Source organism: Ambystoma mexicanum, chromosome 7q (assembly GCF_040938575.1).
Source record: "Ambystoma mexicanum isolate Mex_15411 chromosome 7q, UKY_AmexF1_1, whole genome shotgun sequence".
Taxonomy (NCBI): Eukaryota; Metazoa; Chordata; class Amphibia; order Caudata; family Ambystomatidae; genus Ambystoma; species Ambystoma mexicanum.
In genome coordinates this window covers 943,536,361-943,556,524 of record NC_090941.1, presented here as the reverse complement: position 1 = coordinate 943,556,524, position 20,164 = coordinate 943,536,361, and the positions used below count along the sequence as shown (strand labels likewise).

At 43.1% G+C, this 20,164-nt stretch overlaps 1 protein-coding gene across 4 annotated transcripts in view; it reads left to right on the top strand.

Moving 5' to 3' along the window:
- ALG8 (ALG8 alpha-1,3-glucosyltransferase) overlaps positions 1 to 20,164 on the top strand; it is a 496,629-nt gene that overhangs the window by 214,851 nt on the left and 261,614 nt on the right. For all 4 annotated transcript variants that reach the window (XM_069639932.1, XM_069639934.1, XM_069639935.1 and 1 more), the window contains one exon: positions 13,433 to 13,542. In XM_069639932.1, coding sequence (XP_069496033.1) covers positions 13,433 to 13,542 — 110 coding nt within the window. The remainder of the gene's footprint in view (positions 1 to 13,432; positions 13,543 to 20,164) is intronic.

The following is a 20,164-nucleotide window of genomic DNA, read 5'->3' as shown; positions in this document are numbered from 1 at the left end:
GAGAGTGAACTGGGAAAGGTACAAGTTGTGTGAAGTATAGCGAATTGATGGCAGTGGAGTAAACCAGGAGAGGAGAAGTTGCTTAAAGGAGGATCACTTTTGGTGTTATAAAGAGTGTGGTGGAAAAAAACGATTTGATTTATTATTGTGATGAACTATTGTTCAGCAAGAGAAACTGACTTTGCCATTCTGACAAAAGTATGCTACCAGAAGGTCTGTTGCTACATTCTGTGGAGTTATCACTTTTGGCATCTTGAAAGGAAAATCGTTGCAAAAGAAACAGTTGCTTTCCTTTTGAACCAGTGTTCTATGGAAGAAATAATTGCTTTGGTTTTGGAACCAATGTTCTATGAAAAAGACAGTTGCTTTGCCAATTTGAGAGACGTATGAGACGAAAGAGACAATTTGTCTTGAACTGTATAGACTATTGTTGGAACAGAAAATGTTCATAGGCCTTCCTGAATTGCTCCAGGGCATGGGAGTTCAACCCTGGGCACAAGAATTACTTTGTTGGCATTATAAATTTGAACTGTTGCACATTTCTTTTGAACTGAAATTTTCCTTACATACTTTGGTTGTGTATGTTAGTGTGAGAATCGGATATATTTTGGACAGAAGGTCGGCTTTCTTTAGTTTTAATTTGTGTGATGAATCCTATGGAGTCTGCACGAAAATCACTACCTAAAATCTCCTCTCCTGTGGCCAGAGAAAGGCAGATGCTTCCTGATCCTGACCCTGGGGGCGGTGTTAGACGGGAGGATGACCTGGGAGGAGAAGTGTCCTAGGTAAACAGGAGGACTTCATGCGAAATACTTGTCTACCTCAAGGAAGGGAGTATCATTAATGCCTGTACATATAATGGCATGTTGTCAAAGAGAACGGGCACTCCCTAAAGTTAATTGCAACAGTGTGAGTGAAGACAGTTATAACCGGTCATGTAGTAAGAGTGAGAAAAGTTCTTGCAAAATGTATAACACTCCCAGAAATAGGAAACCCTACGAGTCCCAGGAAAAGCATGCAGAGAGGTCATTTTAAAAATTAACAATTTGATACTCTAAAACCCTCAATCCTCTGTAAAACCAAATATATCTTTTGATACTTATGATACTCCTTTAAGGAATATGTTTAAGGAGAGAAAGGAACTTGGGGAAATTATTATTGAGAAAAGTAAGTTTTGTGTTGGGGCCTTGAGTCCCAGAATTTCCAGAGTACTGGGACGAAGAAGAAGGCTGCAGAGGCAAAAGGTTGCAGAATGCAGCCCATTAAGGCTGATAACCCACACCTGAGTGGGCCTTTTATGCCTTTCAGCCATCCTCAAGTGCAGGCCAGTAGACCAAGCTGGAAAAGGTGAGGCAGCCGAAGCAGCATGAGGACAGTAGTAGTAGTGTGTGGAGGAGAGTCAGGATCTCCACAAAGCAGCAGAGGAAGACATTGCGGAAGAGCCAGGACGGCGGGACCAGACTGACAAGAGAAATTGAAGCCGACCCTCAGAGGACCATATGGGCTCCAGAGTTCAGCTGCATAGGTTGCGCAGCGGAAAGTGCACATTTTTTTAACTTTCCCCATTGTTAAGCGTTCAGCAGAGGTAGGCGAGCACCGATTCGCTAGGGGAGCCACAAGGGCTCTGAGAGTAGCCGACGTGAGATGCAGGAAGCCGTGCAGTAGAGGTTGCCGAGCCGCGCAGGAAAACTGAAGCAGACGAGCTGGAAGCGGCAACGTACATGGACGTGCATGCCAAACCCAGTGAGTTCACTGTAATATTCTGACCCCGGAGCGCTCCGTGATTACTCGTTGCCTGAATCCAGACTACCTTTAAACTACCAAACTGATGTAAAACAAATGAATGACTATGACGCATACCAAGCTGATGTAAACCAAAGCATTTGGCATAAAGAGGCTTTAAAGATCCCACCTGAAAGAGGTGATTGGTATGTAGTGGGTAATAACAACAGCCAACCGCACAAAGAGGCAATATCTCGAGAAGGGAACCCAAACCACTATTGCCAAAGCCAAAAGGGGCCCACACTAAGGCAATTGACAAACAATCAGGGTTGCCTAAGCCAAAAGCATAACAGTGTGTGTGAAGAATGTCTTAAACCCACATTGCCAAAGCCAAAGAAATATGAAGGAGAGAAAGAGTTATCAGCATCTGGTTAACAAAAGTGGAACAAGATTGGCAGGAGGTGTGCCCTTCTCATAGAAGCGATTCGGAAGGATGGAAGGATGGAAGCATTGTCTGTCTTGCATGTGGAAAACACTTAGCTGTAGTAAATAGCACCAGTGTGATTCTTGTGTCCCTTGAAGACATCCTCAAACCTAATTGTGTGAAGCAGAAAGCATTGTTAAAACCTTTGAAGTTGACCCTTACCGCCAAAGTTTTTGAAGGTATTCGTTTGGCGTGGCAAGGGAGTATACCAGGCTTTATGAATTTTTACCAATTGGTTTTGTGCGGGCAGAAGAATATACCAGTCCAAGAGTGTTTGGTTCTGTTCTGGCAGAATAACATCGGAGCAGAGAGTTGTAGTAGTAATAAACCTGGCATAAGAGTAAACCAGGTGAAAAGTGAAAAATCATGAAGTACTGTGGCGGGGGTAAAGCTTATGTCAAAGTAGTTGGAGACTCACTGAAGTCTTTTGATGAAGTAGTACTGAAGCTAAATTGGTGCCAAAATATCCCGACAAAGACATTTGTTTTAAATGTAATGACATTCTGAAGTATTCTTTGTTGAGGACAAGAAACTGTGCTTTATTGAAATATACATTATTGATGACAAGAAGCTGTCTCCAGACCTTGGCTACAAGTGGAAAGAGGTAAGTTTTGTTAAACCATTATGAATCATCCTTGGAATCCAAGTTGGAACATTTGTGTTGTCAAATTGGATTAGAAAGAGAACTGAGGTGGAACTTTTTGTTATGACACATGATTTCCTTATCCTTTTTGAGCAGTTATAGAAAAGCCTGCTTGAATCTGGGGAAAGGGAGTTCCCCCAGGTTATCAGAAGAAGCCACTGTTGTGATGTGAATTATACTGTTATATTTGTTGTTGTTAAACTGCCATATATCTCCTTATTTATTTATTTATAAATAAGTGTGAGGGACAGAAACCTTTAGTTGGAGTGTTTCCTTTAGTGTATTATAGGCAGGGAAATACTCAGCAGGATAGGGCTAGTGAGGTGTTTATCCAACCTTTTGATTTAATAAAATGTCATCTTTTGAAAAACCTTCACAAAGTTGTCGTCCTCACATTTCTCATCATTCACATTTGCTAGGTAGGGACATTCTTGTTAGGATGGGGACAGGTAGGCCTTTATCTAAACCCCTTTTATTTTTAATAAACATGTCAAATGTTGAGAAAAGTACAACTTTGTGTGTGACCTCTCATTTCTGAGCCCTCACACTGTACATTCCAGTTGACTTACATCATAGCATTTGGCCGATTTGTCCTATGTCGTGCTTCTGTGACCACCATAAGACGTTAAATACATGCATAATGAGTTGCTGAATTTGAAAACCAATCTGTGTAAAGCTGTTGTGATGGTTTTTTGCTTATCAACCTCAGTACATTTCTCACCTACTGTGAGCCATCCACTACCCGCCCTGCAAAACTCCCAACAAGCAGTGAAAAAACCCACTATCATTCTGTAAACTAATACAGCTACCACATGCGAAATCCAACCCAATTGATAGCATGCCAAAATAAGGTCCCAATAAAGGAAATTATGTTTTATATTCCTGAAGACAGTAATCAAATAATCCTCAAGATGAGAGCCCCCTCCCAAACAGCCCAAGACATTCTGTCGATAGCTCCACCGAGGGGCATGATGGGAGACACATGTCAAATAGAGTAAAACGGGCCGGGGGTCACTGTTGAGCAGCCGCAAGATGGCCACTAATCTCTGAACTCCCGTACGAGACGCCTGATAGTAGTGCGAGAGAGCCATCTTGTACTGCTCTAAGCTGGGAACCAACACCAACTGCTAGTGTCGGATGATCCCCTGCATTACTGGCGAAACCCTGGCTGAGCTGCAGGTTGGCGTTCCTGTGCTGCCCAATGTTTCTTTCCTGGGCCGGCCGCGAAGACTGGGTGTGGCTGCGCCACACACTGCGAGACACGACAGCGTGTGGACTGGGGGCAAGGTGCACGGGGCGAGAACGGCTGATGGTGCCAGCTGTGGTGCGTGGCCCAACGACCTCGAGCCAGACAACATAACGTCAGAGAAAAGGGCCCATTGAAATACGATAACACGTCCCTGCATATCTATCCAGATTTCTCTGCAGCTGTACAGCAAGAGCGAAAGTCCTTTATGGGAGTCAAACAAATACTTTGTGAAAGAGCGACACCCCTACGCTATGCTTTTCCCGGCAAGACTTTGCATACCGCATCGAGGGAAAACTTTGTTCTTTTCATTAACGGAGGAGGCAGCCTCCTATATTGAGACTAATATACCTATCAATACCCAGTTGACAGAGATCGAGAGTCACCCATGCCCACCTGACTGAGACGGGAGAAACAGAATGGTTGGCTTTATTTGTCTGCAGGTAATCTACTGGAATATAACCTACTAGTAAATGTTTACGATGACCTAGTATCATGATATGCATGTAATGCTTATGGACTTTATTTGAAGAGGGCTTGTTAATCCTTTGAAACGTTATTGGGCTGTGGAAGGTGAGTCGCTATCGGGAGGTTTATATGCAGCGGCAGCAGCTCCCAGGCAAGGTTGCAGTTGATTGTTGTGGTATCTGTGCACAAGTTTGGCTTGAGTGCAACAGTTGGTAGGGAAGGGAGCGGGGTGGGAATGGTATACATGGCCCTGATTGGGAAGGCAATTAGGGTGTGTGGAGGGGGGAGGACAAGGTGGGTAAAAGAGTTGGGGGGAAAACATTCAGACAATCACGAAACCTATGCTTGTAAGTCTACGTTCACTGAAATGAATGCATGGACTCGCTCACATTGGTGTGTACCTTTTCACTACTTGTTACACCCTGGAGATGCTTAATGTTTTCAGCTGTAACGTACAGGATTTGGAAACTTCTATTAGGCAAGGAGGGTGGTCTCCTACATTAATCGCTATGATGTTCAGATCTTATTCTTACAAGAAACCCATGCATAGGGAGGAGCGAATACTGCGTTTGCTAAGGGTTTGGTCTCAAATAGGTTCTTTAATAATTACTCTTTGCAACCCAGAGGTGTATTAACTCTGGTTCATAAGAGAGTGGCCTTTGTCTTACTACATTCGCATATAGGCTCCTAGGGCAGGTACGTAATTTTTCATTGCAAATTGGGAATTCGAGAAGTCCTTTTTGGTAAACTAATATGGCCCAAACATAGATGGCCCGAACTTTTACCTGAAACTGGCCGACGTCATCATGGGATATCCATCGATCCCAGTAATATGGGGGGGCGATATTAACACCATTCTGAACCTAGATCTTGACTGCACAGGGCGGGCGCCCAGGCCCTTACCGAAGGCGGCCGGCTGCATCCTCATTCTGTTGAATACACTTGGTCTATATGATATATGGCGTATACAACACACGATGAAAAGAACTATACGTACTATTTCACTGTACATGACATGTAATCTAGAATAAACATTTTCCTCATCTCTGACCACTTGGCCAGGCGGACAGCGGAGTCTTGTATACGTCCTCATACCTATTCTGACCACTCCCCGATTAGGCTGTCCCTACACTGGGATGACACTGCTCGAACTCGGAACCCTTAGAGGTTCAAATCACTAGCCATACACTACAAGACTTAGTATTACGAACTGACTTAGAAAATTACATCCGCATGTACCTTTTGCTGAACGACACTGGGGCCATGACACAGGCTATGCTCTGGCAAGCATTTAAGGTCTACATTAGGGGGGTGGCCAGGTCGCATGAATTTGGTTTGCTGTGAGACATACGCAGAGGCATAACCAAAAGCGAGAGTGAGCTCCACAAGCTAGAAGCTGATTATGCAACGCCACCTGATCGTACCAAACTGGTGGCTATTAAAATGCAATTAGAGACCTGTAGACAGCTGGCAGATAGAGAGGCGAGATATTTTGCCAAACCAGCCATGGCCAGATGCTATGGAGAAGGCGAGAGACCCGGAAAAGCGATATCTGCATCGGTTAAAATACATCGGGGAGCAAAAACATAGTGGCAATTACAGATAAACACCAAATATTGTAATATTCTGAAAAGGAGATCAAGTCTATACAGAGGTATACCAGACTCAAGTTTTGGGAGGCATGCCGGAACTTGAGAGGCTCCTGGACTCTATCCCGCTGTCCGAACGATCGACTGATGCCAGCATCCAAGTCAATACCTCGTTCACGACAGAGGAAATATTTCACGTAATAAAATAATTGCCAAGAAATAAGGCACCAGACCCTGATGGCCTTAAAGCAGAATTTTAGGTGGAGTATGGGGCCCACTTGGCACCCCACTTATTGACATTATGAGAGGAGGCTGTAGTGGTGGGTCAACTCCAGAAATCCCTTTGAGAAGTGGTTGAAACCGTCTTGCTCAAACAGGATAAACCAAACGGAGTGTAGTTCATACAGACCACTGTCGCTAATGAATGTAGACACTAAAATATATGCATAAATATTAGCTAATAGGCTGTTACCATTAATGCAGGCTTTAATACACCAAGACCAGACGGGCTTCATACCTGGTAGAGCGACGTACCTCAATCTTAGTTTAATATCCTGGCTTGCATATCCCCTAAGGCCCATGCAGTGGCTGTGGTTCTCGATGCCCAAAAGACATTCAATATGGTGTCCTGGCCATGTTTATTCACTGTCCTTCGGAAATGTGGGTTGGCGGATGTTTTTATAAGCTATATTAAAATCCTTTACACAAAGCCAATGGCAAACATTTTAACTAATACAACGCAGTCTGCTCCTTTTGAACTGGGCAGAGGGACACGACAAAGGTGCCTATTGTTCCAGTTACTCTTTGCCATGGCAATAGAACCCATGGCAGACTTGATCTGTGCTTGACATGAATAAAGGTATACGAATAGCCAGAACCCCAGAGATAGTTTTGCTATATGAAGATGACGTCCTACTTTATGCCCGGGATCCGCAACAGAACCTAGACCCCATAATGGAGGATATTGCCCGGGTTGGGGTATAATCTAGGTTCACAGTCAACTACGGGAAGTCTGAGATGTTTCACCTCACGGACGACACGCCCTGGCCCCAGGCTCAAACCCTGTTGAAATGGATGCCAGATAAGCTAAGATATCTGGGAGTAACTATCTCTAGATCTAAGAATGATCTATTAACAGATAACTATGCTACCCTGACGAGATACACAATTACTAAAACCTCTTTATGGTCACGGATCCCCCCCTATCATTGGCGGGCAAACTTGCACTAATGAAACTGATATTAGTACATAAAATACTATATACGTTTGTGAATGTACCTATATGGCCAGGCGCTCATGTTTTTAAAGAGCTACATAACACCGTAGCTAGGTTCTTGTGACACTGTAGAGCCATGCGGAAAAGATGGGTACAGATGGCACTGCCATACTCCGTGGGCAGGTTCCACGGACACAACCTAGAAATGTATTGAATGGTGGCCAAAGCACAATTTGCCTCTTATTGGTATGGTACGGGGGAAACTCGTTAAGCTACAAAAATCAGCAACGGAGGGGTTGGAAATGATGACACTTATAATGGACAACACATATAGAGACGACTACCCATATGATCCCTTTTCTACCACATTAAGTGCCTGGAAGCGTATTTTTCAAAGAACAGATGGAATAACTCTGTATTACCACTGACTACTGTTGTCGGACTGCCCACATCTTTCCCCTACACGAGATTCTGCGATCTGTAGGCAATGGGAAACTCTGGGATATAACTGCATAGGGGACTTGCTTCCCGATGGGACATTTTTGATGGTTGTGGGTATGAAAGCAAAACATGGACTCTCAGGTGGGATTATTACAATATTATAGACTACGTGCAGCGATTCGGACTAGATGGGATTCCTACCCGACTGAAAGCCCCGAAAACAAACTGCTGGCCTATATCTCTAATTCTAGTGGATGCAGACATGTGCTCACTATCTTATATAGGGAAATACTAGCTGGGACATTGACGCGGGGGGGACTCCTCAAGTGAGAAATGGGAGGCGGAATGGAACAAGGTGATACATGATGAACAATGGGGAGCTATGTTCAGATTTACGACTATCCATGAATGGTCAATTGAAATTCATTCAATACAAAGTATTACACATGTTACACTATACACCATATAAACTCAAGAGGGCATTTCCGGACCATAATGGTTTATACCCGAGATGCGGAGCAACAGAAGCTGGATGCTTGCACATGTTCTGGTCCTTCCCGAGCCTACTGCAATACTGGAAACAGATATACACTGTAATGTCTGAAGTTATTGGAAGGCATCTGGATTCAACATACAATGTCTGCTATTTGGACAGTGGCAACACATGTTGGAAAATAGGATCAGACGCCTTTCTAAATGTGGGAAACATAGTGGCGAAAGGTGCATACTCAGAAAATGGAAAAACTCTTGCCCCCCATCCATGAATGGCTGAAAGACAACCTGGGTAAATGAATGAGAAGAGCTATATATATCAACGATTCCACGTATGTCCCGCCGCAAGGATGTATGGGGAGAATTTAGAGCATATCTTGCTAAAGGCTGAACTAGCTACGCAATAAGCAAATACTATGGGGCAAGCAAACTCTGTATTATTATGTCCATATTGTACCATGAACTGAGACAATATATATCCGACAAATGTACTGGAAATGTTTTTTGTGATTGCTGACTTTATTTAAAGTTCAAAAAGAAAAAAAAAAGAGTAAAACCACAGGTTATGTGCATCTGAATATTTAGCCCAGCTCCGGTAAACCCCTCAAGGGACTAGCAGTACACCAAACAAAAAGCAATTACAAGCACTGTGGAAAGGTGCATTCCCAAATTTCCCATAGCACAAATATTGTAAAGCATGTACACATCATTACAACTGCTTAAAATTTGATTTTGCCAAAGTTTACTAGCACAGGATCAGTCATTGGGGAGGGATTGAGAACCCTCCCGCTGCCCATGGACGGGGTCGGGCAGAACCTAAAGGCACCTGTCCAAAAATGCCAACGAAAAGAAATGAGCTCACCTGGGAATAACATTACGTATCTCCATACCCCTGTCACAGAGTTTATACTTAACAGCTGTGAAGGTGTGTTGCACTGCCTGCACAGAAAAGTTAAAGCCTGGGTAAGTGTACATGTTTGTGCTATTGTATTGAGATGGCCAAGCTCGTGAACTGTGTACAGAAGAAATTCAGGGTCACAATATTTCAGAAGACATGCGATAACAGGGCGAGGATGATGTCCCCAATTGTGGTCTCTAGACTGCACCTCCTAAAGACCAATGTACAGAAAGCTGCATCCCGTTGACTGACTTTGGGGGTCACTGCCTGGAGGGAAGCTGCAAGAGTTTGCTGGAACCAGTTGAGGTCAGTAGTTAAGTGTGAAGGGGGTTAAGGGAAGTGTGGCAGTGGAAGTAGATATAGGGCGACCCCTGAAATTGACAGGGAGAAGGAGGAAGAGGCAAAAGCCAAACCTTGTGGGGATCGTCCTTCGTGGCCGTCTTTCACAAAGTCTGCCTTTTTTGTGGGGCTTAGACCCTGAACCACTGTCCCTGCTGAGGGGACAGCGCTAGAAATCTGTATGCTTATTGAACTAGAAACGGGGACATAAAAGAGAGGCGTTCCAGAAGCATCTGGAGAAAGGTTTCAGCAAACCTTTCCATGTGGAGTGTAGTGGCGAACTCTGTCTGTGTAATTTTGCGTAATAATGCGTAATTTTGTTGCAGCCTTCAGGATATCTTGTGTATGTTCTAATTGTTCATAACTAAGTGGGTATAGCTAATTTAACACCCCTAATATGCAATCCCACCCCACGATTCTGTAAGAACAAACTGGTTGTATTATGAATCAAAATTTCATTTTATTCAAATACAATCACTTGAAAGGAAGTCCGCTATCATTATGCCAGGGAAGTCTCCACAATAAAATATCGATACATTTCTAACTGGTTTACAGAAACAAGAATTGGTCTGCCTGTGAAATTCTCACAAATACAATGTGGAAACACGCAGTCATCCCAATCATCAAGTGGTTACATTTCTAAATATTTTTCTAATCCTAAGTAATACAATGTCACGTCTAAGCAGCACAATTAATTTAATGACAACATTAGAGATCAATCAATCCTGGAGATGTTGAAATGTGCACCCTTCCAAAAATCCAGTGTCGGACTACGCCTGTAATAATCCATAGTGTTTCCTTTGGTTGGCTTTGGGTATCCAAAGAGCTGTGCTTTATCTGTGCTAAAATGCTATCTTTTCTCATGCAAAACAAATCTGGCTTGGTTGTGAATACAGTGAAATGCAGTTGCCACTTTACATGCTCAAGCAGTCTATTTGAAATAAGTTCCCCATAGTGTAAGTCACCATCCCAATCCACCATCTCCTGGGTCCTAACAGAGAAATGGTTCTTTAGGGCCTATGTCTAATTACATTGGGGGAATTTTCATACTTACTTTTCAATAATTCATTAGGGTGCAGAGCCAGGAGGCACTCTCAAGAGTTTTCAAAGGCATTCTTGGTCAGCTATCCTCCTTCTGGTCTCGTTCTCCCTTCTCTAGCAAAGCAGATCTGCAATGATTCCAGGTTTACTCATGGATTAGGTCCAATCCCCTCCAGATAATATTCAACCCTCATCCATTTGGAACCGGTATTCACCTTCTCTGCAGTCTTCAATTCCAGAGTTTTCTCATTCCTTGTGTGTTTCTACCTTTATAATTGGAATAATTCCCACACTGCCATCATTACCTCACACATTTTGATTGGTCAAGTATTTCCATTGGCTTGCTTACTAAGGGTTGGCCATATTTCTAAACACGTGACAGGGAAAGGTTATATACTCTGCACACATTTGAATTCAAAATCATATTTTATTCCATATTTCATCATAGCAATATGACCAATACATTAAATACGAATTTCTGGTTCCCGTAGTTCTCACGAATGTTGGGATATGCAACATGAATTTGTGTGATGAAATATGACTTATCTATTCATATTTATTTTTTTATTGATTTTTAATAATCCTACAAATGTATTTGAACTAATTTAAAAGAGGCCCATCTCAAAGTAGCAACACTTTTTAGTCTTTGAATCTAGGACATTTGAATGTGGAGTTATATTGAAAATCGTTTTCACATTCCTTTCTGGTGCCAATTTAAACCAGTTTCATTTGCTTGAATTCTAAAATATTGTGCTAGAAACATGAGTCATGTAAATAGTTCTAAGAGGCCCTTTGTCTGAGCTTCCATTAGTGGGCATTTGGTGGACTTTATTTTTGTAGCTGATGTCAAGCGTTTGACACTCAGGAGTTCATTTTCGAATCTCCTGTAACTTGGCAGCGGGGTCCTGTTATGTTTTACACTTAAAGGTAAGCGGGCCCCCTGTTGCCAGATTTTGGTCATGTACACTGTAATGGGTAAAAGGTGGCGTACAAGCCCCATACATCAGTGCAGTATAGTCTTGACAGACTTGTGGTTGGAGCACTGGGCCATGCATGTCGGTATGTAGTTGTCCTGACGGATCTATGTGATCACTGCATGCGGAAAATGTCGACAAAGAAAATGCAAATAGAAAAACATCGAGGCGCAGTGATCTCACAGATCCCTTTTGCCCGCATCCCCATACCCGTTTCCCCTTTTTCTCCCTTCTTACCTTTCGGCGATCCCTCCCAACCCTCGAGCCCATTACACTGAGCAAGGGGAGCGGGGAACACTCCCACACCCTTGCTCCCCTTGTTCGGAGTAATGGGATTCAGAATAATTTTTGCAGCTGAATGTGCAGTAAACGCGCATTCAGCATGTTTTTAATCAACATTTTGAGCCGATACCTTCCTGACAGCCTAGCAGAATGTTTCTCTTGGGTTGGTTAAGCTATGTATATAGTAACACTCCCTCTAAGACAGACAATTTCCAGGAGAAAGGGTTTTTATTTAGGCTAATTTGCATACCCACAATGCCTTGCTGTTGTGTGTGACTCAGAACTGGAGGTGAACTTCCAGCGATGGCCCCTACGTGACTTTGGTGTGACTTGGCTCAAGTGGACTATCCTACTTTCACATTTCAGGTGAAGGGGTTTTTCGCAAATACTTTTAAATCCACTGTAACTTTTGTATGTCTGTGTCTGTGTCTGTGCCTGTGCCTGTGCCTTACTCCCATTCATTTTCCCATAGAGGAAAAAGCCAAAATGTTGGCATTGCGCAGGGCAAAAACCACCGGACGGAAATGGACTAAATGAGAAACAACTTAGGCACAAAGCGTTGCCTCGATTTCCGGGAGGGCCTGGGGTTATTCCATCGAGCAACTATTGAAATATTCGATGGGGAAGGGAGTGCCACCTTCTCCCAACATTATGGCTTTATCTCCCATGGTGCATTACAGCAGAGAGACTTTTCAGAAATTAAAAGTCACCTTTTTTTTGCTCGATGCGAGAGATAACCACTGTTATTCCAGGGTTATGCAGAAAGTGGAAAAAAATCTACTCCTTAATCCATGCACATGTCCTTAGAAATTCATAGCTCAATAGCTACAAAACAACTTGAATTAAAGAGTTGAATCAGCAGTGTCCAAAGTGTATGTCTGCTCTCTCATTAAAGAGAATCAGTCGTTCTTCAAGTTAGACATTTTTATTCCATATCATTCCATATTCCAGCCGAAACTATATGTGGTTGGTGAAAATGGCAGATGCCCGAGTGCCAGCCAACATGTGTTTCGACCTTTGAACTGTCCTTATCATGGCTGGGCTTGTTGCAACAGTAACTTGTACAAATACGATTACAGGATACATCTCATGTTACCAATAAGTGAAAAGAAAACGTTGCCAGTCCTTTCCCTGATGAACTTTACAAGTTGATCCAGTCCCCTGTGTGGGGACTGTTAGGGTGCAATTACACGCAGGACACCAACGAGGCATGGTTGTTGATAGATTGAGTACCATTAAAGTCGGTAATAGTGCTTGGTCGGAACATTTTTACCTGATGCACTTTATAAAGAATGGCTGTTCCAATATGTCTGGCTTTGTAAGATAACAGGGCAACTTATTTTTAATTATTATATTGCTTTCTACTGTAAGAAAAAGAAACTCTACATTAATAAAGCCATACCTATTGGCTCGTTTTATATAATTGTTTGCTTTTGCTTACATCTGCTAGCAAGAAAACACCCATTTCAGATGTCCACTTTTATTTGATTAAGCAGTCATGCTTATCCCTAGAAGGGGTCATTTAGCCCAAAACTCTTGTCTGTGCATTGTAGCCGTGTACTTTCCATTTCTGACTTACACTTTTGCTTGGATGCAGGTGCTGTAAATGTGTGCGCAGCAAGAAAGAGGGAAAAGAGCTTCTCGAGAGACCCACTTTTGTCCTTGCTGGCCTGCTGCTCTGGAACTTTGGCTTGTTGCTTGTTGACCGTATCCTTTTCCTGTGGATTTAATGTATTTTAATCGTGTTTTGTTGGGCTCAAACAGTATCTTGCCTAAAGTTAGTCATGTAAAGCCATGAAAAGGCCTACACTCGACACTTAAAAAGCACATAAACCAGTTTGTAAACTGTTTCTGACTGGAATTAAACTTCTTGAAAACAGAGCCTGAGCCTACACCCATGGATCTGTTACCCACACTGGACATGCCTTTTTCTGACGTGTGGTATACCGCCTTTCCCAAATTATTCAACCACATCCCCCTGCCATGTGACGGTTTTAGGAGTTACCCCCCTTTCCTGACCCCAGTTTTCCCCTTGTCCCACCACCCCCGTTAGCCCTTCTTCCTTACACCCTGCCCTGCCCCCCAGGCAACCTGTTCTTTTTGTCTATTTGTGTTTGTTCTTCAATTACATACTAATGCTTTGTGAGAATGCAATTCTTTCGTTTTTTTGTGGGAAATAACATGCCACTCTTGCTGGGTGCCCTGTCAGTACAGAAACTATGCTCTTTACATTGTTAAGGATTGTTATGAACAACCTTTGTATACAGTTTGCAGTATACAGTTTACAGTATACAGTTTGCAGACCTACGCGTTATAAATTGCACACAAAACCCCATCCGGGATGTTGTGTTGGTTCTTGGTTGCCGGACCCGCTGGCAATTTGTTCATTTTTTTTTTTACTTTATTATGTATTTGTAGCACTTTCATCCAAAGTGCTGTACAATGAAAATAATGGTACAAATCATTTGAAAGAACTTGAGTACGATATACAAACTTTGGCCGTCTTCAATGAAGAAGTACAATTAATGCGTGCAATAGGTAAAAGCAAAAATGCTCATAGGTAAAAGCAAAAATGCTCTTTTAAGTGTGATTTAAATTGATGCCCAATGTAGATGCCTATCCAGGTGTGAAGCATTCATAGTTTGTGGGTCAAAATTTAGTAGGAAAAAAAGCAGGACATTGCACAGGGTGGACGTTGGACCTGATGGAGACCTACGGAAGAGGGTCTTATCCAGTGGAATGCCGTGTACGCATTTAAATAGAACACATACAAAGTGAAATTCAAACCAACGTAAGTGAGCTAGATATGATGTGATACATGAAGAGCAATTTAAATGAAAGTCTGAATGGAAGAGCGTGAGATACATTGAAAATGAAAGAGAACATATACAGGTAGACATCATTTAAAAAACAATCGTTTAAACAATACAAAACCTAGGTCGAAAATAGTGTTTTGGTTGCATGAAAAGTCAATAGATGACAAATCTTTTTTAATAATATATGCAACATGCAGGAGTAGCAGACAGAATTTGATTTTGAACAGTAAAAGCAGTAAAAATAAAACCTAGGTTACGTGCTACAGAAGAAAAGTCTAATTTTAAAGGACGAAAAGAAATAGATGGGGGGGGGTTCACGCAATTGTAGATGCAATTACGTTTTGACAGATGTTAAAACACTTGAATAGTTGCTGATGACATGAGTTTGAAAAAGATGGAAATGAAAAGAATATTTCCATATCAGCATAAAAATGTGTTTGGAAACAATATGAATGAAAACAGAAGTGCAATCATGTGAGGTAAATATCAAAGGGCCAAGAACTGAACCTTGCGGGACTCATAAGATAACCTGTATATAGAGGAGAATATAATTTTCAAGAGACAAAAAAGTATGGTGTGCCAAATAAGAAGAACCCAGGAAATAACAGTTCCATGGAACCCGAGTACAGATAGAGAATGGAGCACAGAATGGTGATTCCCAGTGTCACATGCAGCTGATAGATTAGTAAGTGCTAAGATGGAAGATAATGTAAGTCGACAAACCTGCAGAACGAAATCCTCCATAACTAATAATGCTCAAACACAACTAATAGTGAAGGTTCAAATGTTGGTGAACAGTGTGTTTGTGGGCTCAAAGAATGGTGACTGTGGAATTGAATGAATATTCTAGGCATAACTCATTTCGTAGATGAGACTGGTGAGTTGGCTGGTGGACAGCGTCCTTCATGGCAAGGTGAGGACTTAAATAAAAGTCATACCTAAATAAAGTGCAATCTTCATCCTGTTTACAAGTGTGTCTCATGAGTCGTCATTGTGACCTTGAATCGCCTTAATAACATTGTTGACAAGGATAATATCCCAACCAAGCCCCAGCCTGTTTAATGTACGTGATGGAAAATGGGTGACAACGGGTTGGTTCATTTACTGAACTCCTAAAAACAGCAGTTGTGTTGTGAGTTGTCTCTGTGCATATTGAATAGTACTCTGCACTTGCCAAACATTTATCAAACTGATATGTCTCCTAAAGCACAATTATTCCTCTAAAAATGAAGAAATCATGGTGGAAAATGAATTCGCTCCTTTTTTCCCCCTGCAAAATTCTATGGAAAATGGCCTTGACTAAGCGAATAAAAGCATTTTTTGCTAAATTCACTATAGTCCAAGTATATAAACTTGGTTTTGCTTCACGTGTGTATTGGCGCTTAGTGGTTTTGCAATCCTTGATGAGGGTGAGAGAGCTGCATAAGTCCTTCCTAGTATTCAGATTTTTGTAGCGTCTTAATCCTTTGACTTGTTTTATCCTGGCTCCACATCATCATGTATAGGGCTTTGTCAGCAAAGTGAGGATTACATAATACACCAGGAGTAAACTTGGTGTCCAATCGCCAGGCACAGCGGCAGGCCCATCCAAACTCTCTTCTCTCTGTGTAGGGACATGATGCATCTCAGTTTTATAATAAAGCAGAGTCCATCCGCCTGACCTCAGGGCACATGGCAGTCTTTTTTGAGCAGGCAGCCTTGCAATTGGATGCACTGGTCAAGTGACTGAGCGAATCTGACTCCGACCCACTGCAAAGCCTACTCTTCTACACAACCTGCCTATAGTCCTCCTGAAGCCCACCCCTTTTCAGGAGATGCAACCACTCCCCCCAGATCTGTGGTCTGTCCTCTCAAGAGGCCTCTAGAACAAATCTAAGGGTATCCGCATGGCACATGCGTACATGGTGGCTATTTTGGACCAGGCAGCCTTGCGATAGGCTGTGCTGGTCAGGTGACCTCTATTTGCCTCCCGACACTAGGCACCAAATAACCTGGAATTCTGCTGAGGGCAGAACTGACAAGGGCATGTCCTGTTTCACCCCCTTCGTTTCTGTACGGTCATAGGCCATCCTCTGGCTTTACCTGTTTTTCAACTGTATTCAATCTTTACCTCACACCACTACAACCACCCAAGCGTAGTTCTTTATAAATTGTATGTATGTACTACATGGGTATCTAAGCAATCTTGCTGCCAGTCAATACATTTAATGTCTGAGTGTGATCTTCTGAAGTGTTCATCACCCCTCCCCCTGCACCATGGCAATATCTGCTAGCTGTTCAATTACAATGTTGAGCTGGTACCTATTGGTCGTGCCTACACCATGGCCACCTAAGTCCCTGTACCCGTAACTTAAAAAACAGCATTTTTCTTGTATGTACTGCATAATTCTGCATTTTGATCACCTTAGGCCCTGTTTCCATACTTCAAAAGAAACTGCATTTTTTTTGTAAAGTCTACATTTTGCTCTGCTAAGGTCCTATACCACTGCCTTAATACTGCACTTTAGTCTCCTAATGCCTTGGCCCTTTGACTTCCCTCTGCTCTTCACTGTTACTCTGTATACAGGGTCTTGACCGTTTGGACTTCCTTGTTCTCCATCACCCACTCCCTTCTCTTCTCTCTGCATGCTTCCCTCACTTCACCTACTTTAAATGCTTACACTTTCATTATCATTCTCATATTCCCTTAGCACCCTTTCCTCCTATCTATCCCTCTAATTGCTCAACCTCTCTCTATTGCATTCTCACTTGAAACTATAGATTCACTATACCACTCTATCCTCCAATTTAGTATTACTGCCCCCTCCTCTCACTTGCTCCCCTTCCCATTCTTGCCATTTTCAAAAATACATTCGAGACTGACACCCTAGCTGGTTACTTCCTGTTCCCTTGCTTTTCCTCTCGCCTTCTCTATTGATCCTGCTTTCTCCAGAATTATTCTGTCTCTCGTACCTTCACTTCCTTTACCTCACTCCCCCAGCCCTGGATTTCTCCTCAGATTTGTCTCCTTAACACAGAAATGCAACGTTGCATTTGCAAGTGGTGCAGAAACTGTACTCCTTCTCCTCTCATCTATAAGTATTCCATTCTAGCCTTTGCCACGGCCCTTGACTCTGCTAAAACATCCTACTTCACCAATTTAGTCCCAGATCTTTGCTCTCATCCACAGTAGAAGCCATGTTGACTCCTCCTTGTCCCAATGCAATCTCTTCTATCATTTATCAGTTATCATTTACCAGTTATCGAATATAGCTAGGACTCGTAAGTCTGATAAAACAGAATTGGATGTAACTGCACAATGAGAAGGTATCTTCCTAATAAACAGTGCTAGACCCAACGAGACACTGGGATGACCATAGACCTGCAATTCACTTAACCCAATAAAAATTTGGAATAGGGCCACTCAACACTGATGACACTGCCAAACAGGGGAAAGACAAACTCGAGCCCGGGGATCAGACAAACTCTGAGCTAGACTGAGAATCTCTCCCAGCGAACCAATGTTCCGAACCTCTAGAATAGATACCATCAGCTCAGTGGGCACTGGAAGATAATCTGAAAAAGGGTTATCCCACCAATCCGCACAGACACTCACACATATCGATATGTTCACTCTCTCCTCTACAGCAACAAACAATAGAATGCAGATATACCCCTCGATCAATTTCGGCCTAGCTGCACACATACTTACACACCTCATTGAACAACTCAACAGTCTTTAGAGCGCAGCTATACCCCATGGAAAAATCGGCCTAGCTGCACACACAATCTCATACACAAACTCCACCACCGCCAGAATGCAAACTCTGAGGTCAACAGCCTTGCTGCATACATTCTACTGACCTCACACAACCCCGCACCACACCTAGCATTTGAATGCAGCTATACACTACGTAAACCGCACTGGCTGCACACATCCTGAGTGCACACAAGCAGTATTTATTACCCTACTCTCTCCACTGACCTGGACTACGGTCCCCAAGGGCTTTCAACCCACAGCGCTTTGAGATCATACCAATGGTGTATAAGGCACTATACAAATGCACATAACATAACATAAAGCCTTCTAAAATTGAAAAATCCAAAACACACACTTATCACTCTCCTTCTGCGCCTCTCTGTATATCACAACTATTTCCTCATTATGCTAATTCTGATCATCTCCTCCTATCAAACTTGCCCATCTTGAGGACTGCCATCCCCTTCTATGTCCCTCTGGACCGGTTTGCGCCCCAGACTGACTGTCAAGGAGATTGCACATCTCACCTGCTCCCATCTTTCCTTCCTCTTCAGCTTCTCTTTTTTCTCTTCGTGTTTTCACAGCATCCCTCAAAGTTGCACCTACTTGTCCCATACTAAAAAGCACCTCAGCTGACCCTGGAAACCCTGACAATTATAGATTGGTGTCTCTCTTCCCTCACAACTCTAAACTCTTTGAGCGTCTGGTTTTCAACAGGATCTCCCCCAGCCTGGACTCTCAGAAGCTCAAGTACTCTTTCTAATCTCGGTTTCATAGTTGTCACTCCACTGAATCCCCTCCTCCTCTTCTTTTATTCCTGACTTTTTCTCTGTGCTGTGACGAATCGAGGGAATTTGCCTCATCTCCACAAGGGGAGTCCCCCGCTTAGCCCCCGTGAGGCTAGGGTGGTGAGCCCACTCCTCAATGCCCTTCCTAGGGGTAGAGGTAAGTGGGTCCTCACTGGAGAGACTCCCCCTTAGGGGATGACGACTCGTGTTCCCAGGAGGAACTCCCGCCAGCTGGACATACCATGGCCTACATGGGATGTTTTAAAACACTAGAAAATATGAACTGTCAAGACTGGGACAATGCAACTCTTGTGAGAAAAGGTGGTTTCCTTTCAAATCCAGACATCCTCTTTACTGGGACGTTAACAAGCGTGCATCCAAATAGGTAGGAGAGAGAAGCAGGAGAAGAGACAGGGGCTTGTAGAAGCAGGCTGTGGGAGGCCCCAAGCTGCGCAGCACCAGATGAAAATACCCACAAGTTTCAAACTCGCTTGCAGCTGCTACTCAGTATGCCAAAGCTATGGCAGTCCCGAGGTCCGAGAAGCAGACAGGGCGGAAACCTAATCCCAAGTGGAGGTGTTGGCGAGACCACAGAGACAAGTCTGTGGTGAACTGACGGTCCGAAGAACGTTGCAGAGACTGCCAACAAACGAGGACCACAGTGTGTCCGTGAGTGCAGAGACACGGAGTAAGAGACCGAAGATGCGAAGGGGAGAGAGAGAGAGAGAAACAGAGACACCCCCATCCCCAAGGACGAAACCCTCTGACAACATTCTCCTTCAAGACAGAAGGTAACCGGGAGAATGGGAGGTGTGGGGAGATTCAAGAGGATCAGTATATCGCACAGCTAACACGTCATAGCAGAAGATATGAAACAGGGTTAGCTTTGAAGGCAAATGGATACAAAGATTGTGAATCAAGAGAAAATCATTATAACCGAGTTAACTTGTCACAGTAGGAGATATTAAACAGAGTTAACTTGGAAA